This window comes from Anomaloglossus baeobatrachus, chromosome 10 (genome assembly GCF_048569485.1).
Source record: "Anomaloglossus baeobatrachus isolate aAnoBae1 chromosome 10, aAnoBae1.hap1, whole genome shotgun sequence".
In the NCBI taxonomy this organism is placed as follows: domain Eukaryota; kingdom Metazoa; phylum Chordata; class Amphibia; order Anura; family Aromobatidae; genus Anomaloglossus; species Anomaloglossus baeobatrachus.
The window spans coordinates 166,627,298-166,646,250 of record NC_134362.1 but is presented as its reverse complement, the minus strand read 5'-3'; the positions used below and the strand labels follow the sequence as shown (position 1 = coordinate 166,646,250).

Below are 18,953 nucleotides of genomic sequence, written 5' to 3'. Positions count from 1 at the left end.
GACGCAGTATCGCTCACAAATCGTGAGTCGGGTACTGCCCGCTAGGTTCCATAATATCGTTTAATTTAGTTGACCATCGTTTCCGTGGTAGCACACGCCGCTCCGTGTGACACCACGGGAACGATGAGCAGCTCACCTGCCTCCCGCGGCCGCCGCCGGCTCTATGTGGAAGGAAGGAGGTGGGCGGGATGTTTACGTCCCGCTCATCTCTGCCCCTCCGCTTCTATTGGCCGGCGGCCGTGTGACGTCGCTGTGACGCCGAACGTCCCTCCCACTCCAGGAAGTGGACGTTCGCCGCCCACAGCGAGGACGCACGAGAAGTAAGTATGTGTGACGGGGGTTACTGACTTTGTGCGACACGGGCAGCGATTTGCCCGTGACGCAAAAAGGACGGGGGCGGGTACGATCGATTGTGAAATCGCACAATTGGTCGTACCGTGTAAAGCAGCCTTAAAGCCACAGCTATTAAAAATCTAGCATAAATTTTTTTTTATTTTCAAGTAATAATACTTTTGACACGCAAAACATTTATTTATGTTGTAGTGTTAAGCCAATGTAAATGAAAAGGATACAGTTTTCATCGCCATCTGAATTTTTAGGTGGACCGGGCATGTTTAGCAGTACTAATTTGGCATCATGCGATCTTGTTACTATAACTTCATTTAGTTTCACTGCAGTATGCATTCTCCGAATATTAGACTGGTTGCTACAAGATTAAAATAATAGAATTTACTATTTTATACACTGACAAAGGGTGGACCAGTCACGAACCAATAAACAACACTTACAATATTTTGTATTGCCTGGAAGCAAAGATGACAGAAAGCAGGAATATGTACAAAAGTGAGCATAAAATGATTAAAAAAAATATTTAGCAAGAACATATAACGTTAGCACAGAAAACAAACAAAGGAAATAATACTTAACTTTATATATTTTTAAATTAAGGTGAAGTTAACAGTTAAGTGAAATTTGCAAGTACGTTTTAGCAAATCCGTTCAAACAATGTGTCAATTTTGACGTGTTCAGTAGCGACTGACAGGCTGCTGTGTATAGGTACATACACAGCAGGCAGCGGTCCATCATTCACCATGGTTCTGTCAGAATTTGCATGATTTATTATGTGTTTTAATTAGTTTCTGCACTGGAAAAGAAGCAATGCTTGTTAGAAGGGGGTTGAAGAGAACCTGTTAGGTCCCTTATGTCCTCCAACCTAGTAGCATTCACGTGTGTATGCCATGTGCAATACAGAGTAATATTGTGGTATGCAATTAGCAAAGCAAGATATGGTCTCAAAAGTAACGTGGTAACAATTTTAAAATATAACCTTTAATAGTTTATAATAAAAGAAATAATTGACCACACAACATAAAAGGTTGTAAAACCAACCTAAAAGACTAGGGCCCGAAACAGGCTCCTACTATTACTAAATTAGGACACAGGCACGGTAGCAAAGTCACCCACCGTAACCGTAAAAAATAAGGTGACCAGACAGTTGTCACCCTAATATGCACACCAAGATATACCACACTTCAATATACAGTGCTTAAAACAGTCACTAGGACCAATAGTTAGGTCCTGCTATGGTAAATAAATGATGCAAAAGGTTGTCCAAGTTGCCATGCTCTGAGACAGCATGCAGGAAGTCTGCTTCATACTGAAGCCCTTGGTTTCTTGACCACAGTCCCCTGATGACTAAGTGAATTAAGAAACGCGTTGGGAGGTCTAAGCACAAACTAAGGTCAGAGTGTTGCCATTTGAGGGGTATTGTGTGGCTGAAGGGTCTGCCCCCCCCTCTATTGGACAACCTTTTTGATGATGCCGGCTGTTGGAATCATGTTATCACTCAAGATGAGTGAACCTGACATTCAGTGTTTGTACGAACTCAGATTTTTCCAAGAAAACAAAGATCAAGTGCTTTACAAATGCAAAACACTCACACAAGCATCGCATCGCATACCCAAGCACAGCGATGCTCGCGTGAGTGTTTTGGCCTAGTGCGAACTGCTTACAGTGTTTGAATGGCTCATACAGGGGGTATCAACATATCAAGGTATCAATGAAAAATACAAGAACACAGAAAACTTTATGCATGTGTGTATTGTATTCCATCTTATGCAGAAGTCTATAATTATGTCTTGTTTTGTTTTCGAGGAAACTTTATCATTAAAACGCTTCCTATATAAAACAAAGCACTACACAACTGTATTTTTTCCCAGAGCTCCCCAATCTATGGCTTACAATACTAGAGTTAGAGACATGTTACTACAATATATTAACCTCTTTACGACAGCCTTACATTTTCAAACAGTGGCAGAAGAGGGTTCTTATTCTGATCTGCCATTTTAAAACGGCGTTAATAAAAAAGTAAATCACGCTCTCAGCGTTGGCAAATCTCTGGTGTTTCAGCTACCGGGGGTAGCTGAGACCCTGGAGATTACAATTCGGGCCGTTTTTTTTTCCGGTCACCAGTCACGTGATCACCGGTACATATCGGAGAATCACGATCACGTTGCAGAAAATGGAAGCGCTGGTAAAAAAAATGATTTATCCCTCACCTGGCATGATCAAACATATCAGATGAGAGATAAATATCCTCCCTCCCTCGGTCCCCCGATGTGGCAAAGTGCCTCTCACCCCCGATCTACTTCTCTCTCATGATTGCCTAACATGGTTGCCAAACGTGTTGCGGACCGCCTTCGTGCGTCGTCCTCCTCTGATTCCTGCCTCATCTGACATGTCAGATGAGGCAGAAAAGTCATTCCCAGGTCCAACCTGGTCACCCACTGTCAATCCCCAATCCCCTCGGTTCCGTCGGTACCTCTTGCAGCGTCGTTCCCCCACCACCCCTCCTTCTCCTTGTCCTCAGAAGAAATTCTGGCCGCATGCACGGGGATACATTCTCTGAGTGTGCCCCCATATTCTGGATAGTCCAGCGTCGTCGTGGGACCGCCAAATTGGATTACAGCAGACCGGATTTTTTTTCCTTTTCAATAAATTGGTGGAAGAGGGATTGTGTTAGGGAGTGTTTTTTTAAAAAAAAAATTGTTTGTTTTTATTTACTTTTTTTTATTACTGACTGGGTTCGTAATGTCAGGTATATTATAGACACCGTGACATCACTAACCCCAGGGCTTGATGCCAAGTGACATTACAGCTGGTATCAACCCCATATATTACCCCATTTGCCACTGCACCACTGCTGGGACGGCTGTGGCCTGCTATTTTTAGGCTGGGAAAGGCCAAATAACCATGGCCCTTCCCACCTTGAGAATACCAGACCCCAGCTGTCCGTTTTACCTTGCCTGGTAATCCAATTTGGGGTAACCCATGTTTTTTTTTAATTATTAATTTATTTATAAATAAAATCAGTGTAGGGTGACCTCCAAATTGGATCACCAACCAAGGTAAAGCTGCCAGTTGCGTTCTGCAGGCTGCAGTTGTCTGCTTTACCCTAGCTGACTATCAAAAATGGGGGAGACCTCACGTCGTTTTTATTATTTATTTATTTTTTTGCTAAACACAAGGCTAAACACCCTTTAGTGCCACATGAAAGTTATTGAAGGATGCCAGCTCAGAATATGTAGGGGGTGGGACATTATATATGTGTTTTACCTTGTTTGTCTATCTATTTAACCATCCATCCTGGCTTTTTAGGCTATGTGCCCACTATTAGGGTTTTCAGCGTTTTGGACACAGTGTTTTTGCTGCATCCAAAACGCTGTATCGTGCTGTACAAGCGCAGTGGAAGGATTTTTAGAAATCTCCTGCCCACTGCACTTCTTTTCTCTGCAGCATGGCTTCCTGAGCCTCAGCATGTCAATTTATGCTGCAGAGACGATTGTGTTCTCTGAGTGGAGAATAGAGCTAAAGTCCACAGCAGCCCACACCGTGATCATGGGTATGGGCAGCTGCGTTCTCCAGTTGACAACACTTACATGTCTGCAGGAGGGCTGGCACTGCATCCTAGACGTGGTGTCGCCAGATCATGGGCACATAACCTTAAAGTGAGAAATTTGATGCTACAGCAACCTTTTTGCGATGTACATGTGGATTAAAAATGCTCATTATACCCCAGAATAAAGTCCTTGAGGGGTACAGTTTCCAAAATGGGGGTCAATTGTGAGGGTTTCTGCTGTATAGGTACCCTAGGGGCCCTGCAAATGCAACATGGAGCCCGCAGTTTATTTAAACTTTTTCATAATTCAAATGGTGCTCCTGCCATTCCAAGCCTTCCCATTTGCCAAAACAGAGGTTTTTGACCACATGTGAAGTATCCATGCACTCATAAGAAATTGGATAAACTATGGGGTCCACATTTTGGTGTTGCCTCTTGAAAAATTGAGAAAATTTGTGCTAAAGCAACTTTTTTGTGAAAAAAATAAAATTTTCAATATGATGACTTAAAATGATCAAATTCTGTGAAGTATCTGTGGATTCAAAATGCTCACTATATCCCTAGATAAAATCCTTGAGGGGGTCTAGTTTCCAGAATGGGGTCACAGGTGAGGGAGCTCCACTGTTTAGGCTCTCCAAATGTGACATGGCATTCGCTAATGATTCCAGCCAATTTTGCAGTCAAATTGCACTCCTTCGCCTTTGAGCCCTGCCATGCGCCCAAATAGTTGATTTCCACAACATATGAGGTACTGTCATACTCAAAAGAAATTGAACAATAAATCTTGTGGTGCATTTTATCCTGATACCCTTGTGGGAAAAAAAAAATAACTGGTTGAAGTAACAATTTTGTGGTAAAAATTTATTTTTTTAAAAGCACCAGGGGGATCAAGGTGCTCACCAAACAACAAGATAAATTCCTTAAGCTGTCTAGTTTCCAAAATGGGGTCACTTCTGGGGGTTTCTGCTGTTTAGGTACCTTAGGGGCCCTACAAATGCAACATGTACACGCAATCTTTTTAAGCCAAATTTGCTTTCCAAAATTCAAATATTGCTCCTTCTGTTCCAAACCCTCCCATTTGTTCAAACAGAACTTTCTGACTACATGTAGGGTATCACCGCACTCATATGAAAGTGGGTAACAGTGGGGTCCATTTTTTGGCGTTACCTCTGGAAAAAGTGAGAAATTTGGTGCTAAATAAACATGTTTTTCAATAGGACAGTCTAATATTAAATTATGTGAAGTACTTGTGGGTTTAAAATGTTCACTATACTATTAGATAAAATCCTTTAGAGGTCTTGTTTCTAAAATGGGGTCACTTGTGGGAGGTTTCTGCTGTTTAGGTACCTTAGGGGCCCTACAAATGCAACATGGTGCCTGTAACATATTTCAGCCAAATTTGTGATTTATTTCTGTCACCTAGGCCTCTCAAAGTCACTTCAAATGTGATGTGGTCCTAACAAAATGGTATGGTAAATTTTGTTGAAAAAATGCTAAATTGCTGACGAACTTTGAACTTCTAACTTCCTAACTAGTGATGAGCGAGTACTAAAATGCTCAGGAGCTCGAGGCTCGGGCCGAGCATCTCAAAATACTCGTGTACTCGGCCCGAGCACCGAGCCCAATGTTATCCTATGGGAGACCCGAGTATTTTTATGAAATGACCCCCGGCAGCATGTAGAAACCATAAAACTGTAAATTTAAAAAAAAAACGTGCGTGTGTGTGTAAGCGTGCATATATATATATACACGCGGAGTGGAGTGCGGGAGGGGCCGTAGCCGAGCGGGGAAGTGTCGGGCTAAAGGCACGGTCACGCTGTGCGGGCTGGCCAATCACTGCAATTCCACAACAGGGCTGTGGCATTGCAGTGGTCTGCCAGCCAATCCCTGCATAAGGGATGGCTGTAAAAAGAGCGCCAACATGAAGACCACGAGTATAGCACGAGTATCGCGAGATTACTCGGTCCCCGCCGAGTAGCCCGAGTACAGTGATACTCGTGCGAGTACCGAGTAGTAACAAGCATACTCGCTCATCACTATTCCTAACCCCAAAAAATTTTGTTCAAAAAATTCTGCTGATGTAAAGTAGACATGTGAGAAATGTAATTTATTAACTAATTTGTGTGACAGAACTCTCTGGTTTAAGGGCATAAAAATTAAACGTTTGAAAATTGCGAAATGTTTAAAATTTTCATCAAAATTTCCGATTTTTTCACAAATAAAAGCAAAAATTATTGTCCTAAATTTACCACTATCATGAAGTACAATGTGTCACGAAAAAATAATCTCAGAATCACCTAGATCCACCGAAGCGGTCCAGAGTTATAATAACCTGATAAACTGACACTGGTTGTATTGCAAAAAAATGGCCTCGTCATTAAGTACAAAACTGGCTTCATCTTTAAGAGGTTAAATGGCCCTGTCAGTTATTAATGGAGAATTTAAAGAAAATTAGTGGTATGACAGTCTGGCTCTGGAAAGTCACTTTAAATAAAACATTTAGCATGCTCTCTCATCCAAACTTACGGTTTTATGTTAGCAAGATCCCTGAAGTGTTCAGATAAATTATTCTTTCCTCTCGCCTCGGCGGTGTGTTTCTCTTTTGTCCAAGTCATGTGCACTCTCTCTGGCTCCAGGTCCAGTTCAATTTCTTCTTCATCTTCAGAATATAAGCTATCCAAGCGAATGATAGAATGTCTATCCTTTATCTGCGCCTAATATATTTTTTGGAAAAAAAAAAATTTACGGCCAAAGTCGACAGACAAAGAACTCTGTAATTGTAGGTAACTGCCACCCAAAAACATATATATATATCTCTCTCCATTCATTTAGGTAGCTCTACTTATGCTTGTATCTAGCAAATAATTTCTTTTCATACACTCTTCTAGCTAGCAATCTCCATAAGCCTATCAAACAACAAATCAGCTACCAAGCACCTCTAGCTAATCATGTATCTAGCTAATAATCTCTTTTCAGCCATGTATTTAGCTTGCAATTTCTATTTTTCTGTTCATCTGGCTAGCAATCCTCATCTGACAAACCATCTATCTAGCTAGCAAACACCATCCGTTCATCCAGCTTGCTAGCAAACACCATCCGTTCATCCAGCTTGCTAGCAAACACCATCCGTTCATCCAGCTTGCTAGCAAACACCATCCGTTCATCCAGCTTGCTAGCAAACACCATCGATTCATCCAGCTTGCTAGCAAACACCATCCGTTCATCCAGGTAGACCTCACCATCAGTCTATCCACCCAGACATCCCAATCAGTTTATCTATGCAGACATCCCAAACGATTTATCTATTCAGACATCAAACTCCATCTATTTAATAAAAAAAAAAACAATGATGCAGCATTTTCAGGCTTGGCAGTGCAGCCTCTTATTTTTTTTATGTATTGGTTAGTGCCCCTTGCCACCAGCCCTGGAGGCTTTGCATGGATCCTTATGTTGCAGATATGTTCATTTTTCATCTACCCAATTACATAGTTACATAGTTACTAAGGTTGAAAAAAGACCTAGGTCCATCCAGTTCCCCCTTCCTCCACCAGTTCTACATTTGGTCACTAAGTCATTTATAACCAACAATGTTGTGTGTAGTGAGGAAATCATCCAGCCCTGATATAAAAGCTGTTATAGTGTCTGCCATTACTACCTCTTGTGGTCGGCATTCCACAGTCTGACTGCTTTAACTGTAAAGAACCCTTTCCTATTTAGCTGTCAGAATCGCTTTTCTTCCACTCGCAGTGAGTGCCCCCTGGTCCTTAGTATTGTCTTCGGAAGAAATAAGTCATGTGCCAGTCCTTTATATTGACCACACATGTATTTATACATATAAATGAGATCTCCTCTGAGACGTCTTTTTCTAAGCTAAACATATCTAACTTTTCCAACCTCTGATCATACGGGCGGCCTCCATTTCTTTGTAGTAGTCTAGTCTAGTTGCCCGCCTTTGAACTGACTCTAACTTCTGAATGTCCTTTTTCAAATGTGGAGCCCAAAACTGGATCCCATATTCCAGATGTGGCCTTACAAGTGATTTATAGATGGGTAACAATTCGTTGGGATCACGGGATCTAATCTCTCTTTTTATACACCCTAGAATCTTGTTTGCTTTAGCAGCTGCTGCCTGACATTGAGTGCTGCTGCTCAGCTTATTTGTAATGAGAATACCCAAGTCCTTCTCCTGTTCTGTAGTCCCGAGTTTACTTCCATTTAATGTATACGCAGTTATAGGATTACTCCGTTCTAGGTGCATTACTTTACATTTATCAACATTAAATCTCATTTGCCAAGTATCTGCCCATTCTGACATCTTATCCAGATCTTTTTGTAATATTGTACTATCAAGGTCAGTTTTTAATATCCTACATAGTTTGGTGTCATCAGCAAAGACTCACACTTTACTATCAATCCCATCCACAAGGTCATTAATAAAGAGATTAAAAAGAATTAGTTATCTCCATATCAATTCACCCAACTATATCTACCCATCCTTATCTCGCTTATCTCTTTTAATCTCTCTTTAGTGGTAAATAAAAGTATACAATTTCTTTCTTTTTTGGGGAAGGGGTGGTCTGAATATTTTGTCTGGCCTGGAGAATGTGAATTTTAGTGTTTGAAATACTTCTTTTGGGGTCTGGCCTGGGTTTTAAATTTAGAGGATTTGTTTGTGGTATCAATTAATTTAGCGGTCTAATCTGGGATCCAATTTTACTCTGCAAGCTGGTCTGGAGAAAATAAAATAAGTTGTCATATCTGAGGTCCAAATTCTTTTATGGGCCTTGTCTAGGATTTTTTTTTTTTATGGATGAACATAGTAATCAAACTTACCTCACGGTCTCGCTTGGTCTTTGTCAAATGTATTTGTCTAAGCATCTGAGAGCGTTGTTCCATCATTAGTGTTCTTTCATAAGTGTAAGCAGAAATATCACTATTGTGCTGAAAAAAAAAATGGAAATTTTAAATATTGTTAAATCTGTAATACTTCAAAGAGGACTTTTCACCAAAGTTCAGAAGGTGAACTGAACACAGGATGTAAAAGGCTGTAATGTTTTTTTTTCTTCTTCCATTTTGCCTGTTAGGCTATGTGCCCACGCTGCGGAAAATGCGCGGATTTTGCCGTGGATTTTTCGCGTAAAATCAGCGGATTTTCCAGAAATCTGCAGCACAGCTACTCCCCAGCCATTTCTATGGCATTTGGGAAATGCTGTGCCCACGCTGCGGATTTTTCTGCAGCGGAAATCGTGCGGATTGTCGTGCGGAAAAATCTGCAGCATGTCAATTATTGTTGCGGATTTCTCCGCAGGGTCCCATATACTTACCTGCTTTGATAGAGACCCGAGTCACTTCTCCGTCTGGTGTACAGCAGCGCGGTGGATCCAGCCAGGTACAGGAAGGAAGAGGTGGGCGGGGCCTGCACGAGCTCCGGTCATGTGACAGCCGGAGCTCGTTCAGGCCCGCCCACCTCCAGCACAGTGAACCAGACGCTGCCTAACAGTGACCCGGCCTTTGGAAAGCGAGGTGCTGCATGATGGAGGTAAGTATGAGCACCCCGATCACTGCAGCACTTGTTCTGCATTGAGGATGCAGTGCCGAAGCCATGGTACTGTATCCTCAATGCAGAATGCCCGCACCATATCCGCACGACATTCCGCTGTGCATCCGCAGCATTGAAACAGAGAAAGTTCTGTTGCGGATTTCTGGGAGCACCTGCGGAATGTCTTGCGGATATATCCGCAGGACAATGTCCCCGTGGGCACACAGCCTTAGAGTTATTAGCAACTAGAGATAAGCAAACCCGAAACGTTCAGTGTTCGTACCAAACACGGACTTTATGACAAAAATCAGTATTCGAATTTGGCGTTCAAGTGCTTTACGTATGGAATCCACTCGATCGAGCATCGCTGCGTTTAGGTTCACTCTGAGCTCGACCCAGTGCAAGCCAATTGCAGTGTTTGAATGGCTCTCACTGGGGGTAAAAGCATCACATGTTTTGACTATTTCTGACAACTTCGATTAAGAAAGTGGTTATCTTTTTTTGACATGTGATGCTGTCTCTTTCAGTTATTCTGCATGAAATCTGGATTTCATCTGGATTTATATAGTAATTATTCAGTTAGTTTAATTTTCTTCATTTTACAGGTGTCTACGTATTTGCTGAACTATATGGAGATAAGGTATGCACACCAGTGCCTATGTAAGGGGAATATATGAAAAGCAGAAACTGCTGTGTGACTACTGACATGAAAAATCCAATAGCTATATGTAAGAATGAAAATATGAAAAATGGAATCTGCATTACTGCCATGAATATATGAATAAAGAGAAATTTAGCTACTGAATTGATCAATGCAATAGAGCCCCAACACTACGCCAAAGTATTTCTCTACGTTGGGGTCCCTAGCTTGTGTGTGTCCTCTCATGCAGTTAAAAAACTTACCGTGTTTAGGGTGCGTGCCCACGATCAGTGTTCACAGCGTTTTGGAAGCAGCATGCTTCAGCTGTATCCAAAACGCTTTGTTGTACAATACAAGCACAGTGGATGGGATTTCTAGAAATCCCATGCCCACTGTGCTTATTTTTTTTCTCCACAGCAAACACTGACCTGCGGTGCAGCTTTCCGAGACGCAGCATGTCGATTGTTTGCTGCGGAATCTCAAGCATCCTCCATAGGGAGAACACAAATGAGAGACGGCAGCGCCTCGAACCCGGATCGTGGGCACAGGCAACTGCAGTCTCCTGAGTTCTCCTGCGGAGGAGTCTCGTGCTGCCTCAGGACCTGCCGTGTCCAGGATGCAGCGAGTCCTGATCGTATGCACATACCCTTAATCAATAAAAGCAAGGAAAAATCATCATAGCAAAGTCTATGAGAATCTTCTTTTTTCCTTGCTTTTTTTTGTTGCTTTAAAAAGAAGCAACATGTCAATTGTTTAAAGGCCACTTTACACGCTGCGATACCGTGACTGATATCGTTAGCGTGCGCACCCTCCCCCATTGTTTGTGCGCCACGGGCAAATCATTGCCCGTGGTGCACAAAATCGCGCGGACCCGTCAAACTACTTACCTGCCTAGTGACGTCGTTGTGACCTTCGAACCTTTCTAAGGGGGCGGTTCGTTCGGCGTCATAGCGACGTCACTAGGCGGACGCCCAATAGAAGTGGAGGGGCGGAGATGAGCGGGAAAGACATCCCGCCCACCTCCTTCCTTCCTCATTGCGGCCGGCCGCAGGTAAGGTGAGGTTCCTCGTTCCTGCGGTGTCACACAGAGATGTGTGCTGCCGCAGGAGCGACGAACTACATCGTAACTTCAGAAGCAACGATAATCGAGATGAGGGGGGCATGTCACCGATGAGCGATTTTGAACGTTTTTGCGATGATTCAAAATCGCTCATAGGTGTCACACGCAACGACATCGCTAATGCGGCCGGATGTGCGTCACAAATTCCGTGACCCCAAGATCGCTTTAGCAATGTCGTAGCGTAAAAAGCGGCCTTGAGGCTATGTGCCTACAGTGCTTTTTCAGCACAAAAAAGCATGTCTTGGCAGGAAAAAAGCTGGTGAAAAAATGTTCTTTTTTCATGCTTTTTTTATCATGCTTTATCACATACTTTACTTCATTATTTTTTTGTGCTTTTTTGTCATGGCAATCGTGGGGAATTAGGCACTGTACCCATGCGATTGCTGCCAGTTTTCCAGCTGATGTTACAGCCAGGACTCAGTTCTCACTGCCCAGAGAGATGCCCAAGCCGCTCCCAGCAATTTAAGCCCCTGAATGCTGCGATCAGTGTGATCAAAGCAGTCAGAAGTCTGGGAGAGAGATCTCTTACTTCTACCTGGCGATCAAGTCATGGGAAAGTGAGCACGTGGCCCAATCGCGGTCATAGCAACCCTGGGTCATCACCATGATCGCATCACAGAAAAAAGCACCTATATCACCGAACTTTCCTCCAGCACGATCCAGCGGTAAAGACCACGAGGCCTAGGTGCAGAGAAACCTGGTGACGTCACAAGGTGAATTGAATTCATTCCAGTGGATCTGCAGGAAACTATGGTGATCCACAGGCATGAATGCGATTCACCTAGTGACATCACTAAGGTAACCTGCGGTCACAGTTGAACGTCTAGCTGTGACAGTCACTAACCTGAGTGACGTTACCACTGATCCTGGCTCACTCTCTCCCTGCAGTTACAGTGTTTGGTTAAGTTCCATGATTGCGTGCTGTAATTTCAGTGGAGTGCGATAAAACATCGCATTCCATTCGGACCAATATTAGCCTGGGTGTCAGCACACATGAGCGATTATTTTCTCAGCCCTAATTGGACCGAGAAAACAATCGCAGCATGCTGCAATTGTAATGCAAGACTCTTTCTCTTTTACCCATTCAAGTGTATGGGGTGAGAGAAAAATCGCATCGGTGTACCGCAAGTGCAGAGCGAGAATCGCAATAGCCGACTACGGAGGAGAGAGGAAGAGAAATCCCTCCCACCCCTCCTCAGTGCTGGCCCGCCCCTCCTGAGTGCCGGACTGCCCCCCCGCAGCTGAGGACTGTTCGCACAGTCGGACCTCAGTCGCAGGGACACACGCATGACACTCAGCTCTGCTGTACTGAGCGTGATCCGAGTGTAATGCTAGGGGATCGCAGTAATCCCCGTCTGGCCCCAGCCTAATCGGCCGACACTTGAGTTAGCTGATCTGAACTCAGCTGAACTCCTGTACACACAGCCCGCACACGGTCACGTGATCGGCAGCAGGCAGTGACTGCTGTTAAGGCTACATCCACATGACTGTTCCGTTTTTGCGGGCTGCAAAAAAAGGTCCTTTTTTTCATGGATGCATCCGTGTGGCATTCGTGAGACATCCGTGTGCCTTCCGTTTTTTTTGCGGACCGCAAAAAACGGAAACGGCAAGAAAGATAAATGGATGAGTAGATATAGAGATGGATAGATAGATATAGAGTCAGAGAGATAGAGGGATGAATGAATGAATGAATAGAGGGATGGATAGATAGATAGATAGTTGAGAAAGACATATATAATGTCCCACCTCCCTGCATATTCTAAGCTGGCACCCTTTTGTGAATTTCATGTGGCAGTAAGGTGCTTAGCCTTGTATTTAGCCAAAAAATAAATAAATAAATAAAAAAAAATGACATGCGGTCCCCCTATCTTTTGTAGCCAGCTAGGGTAAAGCAGACGGCTGCAGCCTGCAAACCACAGCTGGCAGCTTCACCTTGGCTGGTAATCCAAAACAGAGGGCACCCCACACTGTTATTTTAAATTAAATAAATAATTTAAAACAAAAAACACAGGGTCCCCCCCAAATTGGATCACCAGCCAAGGTAAAGCGGACAGCTGTGGTCTGGTATTCTCAGACTAGGGAGCTCCACAGTTATTGGACACTCCGCATCCTAAAAATAGCAGGCCGCAGCCGCACCAGAAGTGGCGCATCCATTAGATGCGCCAATCCTGGTGCTTCGCCCCAGCTCATCCCGTTGCCCTGGTGCGGTGGCAAACGGGGTAATATATGGGGTTGATACCAGATGTGTAATGTCACCTGGCATCAAGCCCTGGGGTTAGTGATGTCAGGCGTGTATCAGATACGCGACATCACCAACCCAGTCAGTAATTAAAAATAATAGACAACAAACACATTTTTATTTGAAAAAACACTCCCCAACACATTCCCTCTTCACCAATTTATTAGAAAGAAAAACAAATCCAAGTCTGGTGTAATCCAAGGGGGTGCCATGACGATCCATACCATAGTCAATGTCCTAGTCAATGAAGAGCAGAATGTTCCCTATTGGCTAGGAGAGCCCGTGCAGTGACATGAGCTAACATCAATAGGTCAGCCCAGGTCACTGCAGGGCATGACGAGTGCTGCTGTCAGGAGGTTAGCGAAGTACATTACCTGCGATGATCGCTGAACTCCTGACAGCAGCGTTGTCACTGAGTTCAATGACCTCCGCCTTCACAAACCAAGTATCGCGAGCGGCCCGTGACGTCACCACTAGTCACAGTCTCGGGTCAACAGCGAGAGGTCATGTGACAAGCAGCGGGCATAGAAGGCAGTGACGACCGCTGACGTCAGGAGTGCAGGACTTCATCACCGCAGGTAATGAACTTACTAACCTCCTGACGGTAGTGCTTGTCATCCCCGCGGCTGCTGACACTGCAGTGCGGGGGCTGCTGACACTGCTGTGCGGGCAGCTGCGAGGCTGGGGCTGGAGCAGGACACAGACTGCACGGGCACCCGACGGAAGTCACACGGAAGTGCTTCTGTGTTGCTTCCGTGAATTTTGCAGACCCATTGACTTGTATTGAGTCATGGTTCGTTATTACGTAACAGAATAGGACATGTTCCATAATAACGGAGCTGACATACGGCATCCGATGTGTTTTTTTTGTAGGATCGGATGCACATGGAAGTGCTACCGTGTACCATCCGATCCTACACAAAAGACATTGAAAAGATGGTCCTGTCCGTGGGTCCGCAAAAAAAACAGGAACTGACCAGGACAAACGGAACGGTCATGTGAATGAGCCCACCTGCAGCTATTGCAGCGTGTGCGGGCTGTTTGATCAGGAGTCAGCTGACTCCAGTGCCGGCCGATAAAGTCTGTGTCCCGCTGCAGAAGGATCCGGTAAAATAACGGTTGCATGCACTGTACATTTAATCCACAGGCTTCGGTCATATGCGGTTTGCGGTTGTTTGCCTACAGGCAAAAAAACGCTGATGTGAAAGTAGCCTGCAAAATGCATGCCACACGGATGATACGGACGACACAGACTAGGCAAGAGGGAAAAAAAGCAATCTCATCACCCCTTCATTTTTTTTTTCCCCAATTATTTTTTTCACATGTTGCACTGGCTAATAATCATAATTTCTGTACACACACACAGGCACACACACACTATGAACTATATGAGAACAAGCAGAAGCTGGCCGCTTTCTTCCACTGGTTGTGCAGAGCTGGGAGCTTCTGCTGTCTGTGTGATTGCTGTCAGTGCATCCACAGGGAAGAGGCAGGGAGGAGACTTTGGGTGGAGAGGAGAGTGGGTGTGTTAGACACAGTGGGTGTGTTAGATACAATGGGTGTGTTAGATACTTTAGGTACAGCCCTAAAGCCACAAAGAATTATGAGAGTTGTGGGAACTGAACCCAGGAAGTCAGAAGAGATTAACCCCATCAGAGCTGGAGCCAGCAATGAGGATGTGCTGCTAGTGCACAATAAAAGGTAATATTGCTGAAAAAAACATAATAGATGTGTGGAGAGGCACATAGCAAGATTTATCAGAAAACAAAAAATCAGTTTTGGTAACTGGACAACTTTAAGGATAACAAAGTAAATGTTTTGGAGTGGCCATCAAAAAGCTCTGATCTCAATTATATTGAAAATGTATGGGCAAAGCTGAAGACAGGTGCGAGCAAGGTGACCTACAAACATGGCTCAGTTACAACAGTTCTGTCAGGAGGAATGGGCCCAAATTCCTACAAATTATTGTGAGAAGCTTGTGGAAGGATATCTAAAACGTTTGACCCCAAATCATACAGTGTAAGGCAATGGTACCAAATACTAATGAAATGTATGTAAACTTTTGACTTTGCAGAAAGTAATAAAAATGCCTTGAAACATTCTCTCTCATTATTCTTGCATTTGGCAAATATAAGTTATTTTGGAAATCCTAAATGACCTAAAACGGGACAGGTTTTTTTTTTGCTTCCATGTCAGATAGTGAAAAAACATGCATATGTGTCTTTTTAGATAGTGTATGTAAACGTCTGGTTTCTAGTGTATGTGAGTGACCATGTCGGAATTCATGCAATACATTAATGACAATAATTTGAACCTTAGATTTACCAATTCTCATTCCAGGGATGTGGACTACTTTGCAGTTTTAGAATCTATGGCAATCCAAAATGAGAGATCAATACATACAATTATATAATCAGAAAACAATTTCAGCAATATGATCCAGGACAAAAATAGTTGTCACCCAACCAATACATTAAAATAAAACGGCGACCTTGTCAGAGGGAAACACATTTGTGGTACCCCAGAGGTGGGTACTCTCAAAGTGTTTTACAGTCTTAACAGTATTTTACATTGCTTACCTAAGGTGTGCAGTGCACATTAGTACATCAAGAGTTAAACTCCCCAAGGGCCTTGATACTGGGCAAAACAGCATGGTGGGCGGAGTCTTATCAACAACTGCCGTAACCGGCAGTTGGAGCTCAGCCAGTGCACATGCCAGAAACGTGTAAAGATATTTTACTCCCCGCTGCAGTGGGCTGTATGGGAACAGACTTACCCAAAATGACAAGTAGGATCTCTTAGGACTTGTACATCTTTAGGCAGATGGAATGCCCTGGTTTGCACAGTGACCTTGTCTACCCAAAACCTGAAGCTCTGGATGGAGGAGGAGTATTGGTCTGGAGATGGGTCCCCCACAAATAAGATGGGTACACAGGAGAACCTACTATATACGAAGGTTAGAGGGACCAGGGACATGAGGTCTGCTGGAGAACGAGGGGATAGAGAAAGCCAACTCTATTGTTCAGGTTGAACAACAAGATGGGCGCTGTTCGCACTCGCTGTCATCACACCTCACATGTGACTGTTTCTCTGTATCTGTTTGCTATCTGCCTGTCTGTGGAGCTGTATCAGCTGAACATGTTATACCAACTAGAGCTGTGAATCTTTTTGACTGCTGAACAAATTAAAGTCCATCTGTTTTACTATTGAAAATGGCTCTGAACGCTTCTGTTTTTCTGCACCAATATAAAAGGGCACACCATTGACCACTTAGCTGACAGGGAAAACAGTAACGCCAGCATAAACCCCTGAACGCCTACATCAACAAGCTTTTCACTGCCACTAGAGCACCCCAACACAGGCACGGCCACCAACACCCGCAACACATGCTAGAGGATCCGACCCACGCTTCACCACAGTGTGTTCAATAAAACGGCGCTGGAGATCACAGTACACGCATGCACAGACTCAGACTCCATTTAATGAAGACTTGAGTATTGTGGCAATGCGCACGTGTCGCCAACAATAGCAATGGTGGCACGGGGCGATATTCAAATACAAAAAAGGGGGCAAGCCAGAGGACGCCGGAGGAAGAGGAATAAATGCGAGGACCCGACTCACAAAGACCCGCCCATATTGCACCAAAGTGCAGGGCATTTCTGCAACTTTGATTAAAAATATTTAATCAGCCAAGCATCCGATCTTTCTACAACAGGTATGCCTGGATTCAGCATCTTACTGCCTGTATAGCACACTGCCTTTACCCCATAGCAAAATCCTCTTTAAGTCACTTTATTAAAAGTTCTACACATCAATGTTACAGTGGCATGAATGCCTATAATACGTTTTGAAAATTAAATATGTAGAAAAACGTTCCGCAAAAAAATCAAAAACAGTAATGTTTCGTAATACACAAAGCTTAAAAGAAAACCATTTGTCCTCTTACCATTTCAACTACTTCAACCTCCGCTTCTATTCTCAGATGATAAAGGAAGGTTGCGAGGTCTTTCTTCATTTGGATACTGTTGTCATCCATTTGTGCTACAGTAAAAATTCTCATTCTGCACTTTTTCCAAACCTGACAGAGATAGAAAACATTTTTCCATAAAATCATTAAATCAAACAGAAATTGAAGAAATTACAAAAAATAAAAAAAAAAAAAATATAGCACAAAAAAAGTGTTTCTTTTAAGGCATCTACAGAATGCTAAGAAGAAAGTGGGGGGGAGTGTTTTAACCGTTCACTCATCGAGGTGCCCAAGGATTAAACGCAGTTTGTTAAAGTGCTGACACACTGTTAGGGGGAGACCTCCAGGGGGTCTCTCTCAGGGTCTCAGATCTCAAGTCTCATTTTAACTCAAGATTCACTGAAAAAGTCTTTTAAATCTCTTCCCTAGTTTGTCTCCAGTCCTGGAGAGACAATTTGAGTATTTTGCAGAGGGGCATGGCAGCTATAAGTCCCCTTACTTGAAAGCAGCCAGACTGGCTTGCAAAGTCTCCATAAGGAGAATAGTGTTCCCCCGTGGTCCCCACAAAAGCTTTTCATGAGCCAGATCAGACACCCCATACTTTGCACTGACGAGGGGCAAGAACTCCGAAACACCGTGTCCTAAGTTATATGTAAAGGATTGTTAAAAATCCACATTTAACTTTTAGGATCGCTACTTCCAATAGGTGGCGCTGCGCTAGAGTTTGTCTCCAGTCCTGGAGGGCTAATTTCCCTATCTTCTAATGATTTACTACAGCGGTGTTCTCACAGACACTGCCCTGTAATTCCCCAGTGGCACATACAATTAGAGTCCCGACCTTCACACATTAACCCCATAAAGTTGCAGGTTCCTGAATAAAGTAAAACACATACAATGTTTTAATCATAAAGTCTTTTATTTTCAGATTTTTTCCTTTTTTAATCTTGTAAAATATTTTTGCTCAAATATTTTATAGCATGTTTTTATACTGTTACCAATTGTTTGATCCTGATTCTTCTGCTTTTTAGATATGAAAATGTTGTTGCTGCTGCTATATGCGTCATTGCAACCCGCCATTTTTTTTATTTGGGGGCTTTTTTTTTTTTCTCTGAGTTGTATTTATGCTGGGATTTTTGGATCAACTACAGATATGTTGTTTTTGTGCTGTATGTCCTGATGAAGGGAGCAGAGCTCCTGAAACGCGTAGACACAAGCCACAATAAAGGAACATTGATCATCTCTCTGTTCTCCTTCCTGATGAATAGCGCGGCATAAACCCCTTCTCTATTGTTCTCTGTTATCAACCACGGGGGCTGCAGCAGATTTCATCCGAACAACATAAGTTTTCATAGGAGTTGTGACTGTCACAACTCCTTAAGGTGAGTACATTCCTTTTATTTTCCCCGGATATATACCGGGTAAGACCCTATTGCGCTTTTTCTCTCCACAGTTTTACCTCACATTAGAAAGATAGGATGTTCCATCAGACTATTACACACAGGATGTGGCCTGGCATTTTCATTTTAAAAATCAAAATATGCATGAGTGAT

At 43.4% G+C, this 18,953-nt stretch overlaps 1 protein-coding gene across 1 annotated transcript in view; it reads right to left on the bottom strand.

The window, feature by feature from the left end:
• The window catches only part of SLC12A4 (solute carrier family 12 member 4), a 504,360-nt gene that overhangs the window by 9,113 nt on the left and 476,294 nt on the right, over nt 1–18,953 (bottom strand). Inside the window, 4 exon segments of the mRNA XM_075325791.1 lie at nt 573–706; nt 6,425–6,612; nt 8,732–8,839; nt 17,383–17,514. Coding sequence (XP_075181906.1) covers nt 573–706; nt 6,425–6,612; nt 8,732–8,839; nt 17,383–17,514 — 562 coding nt within the window.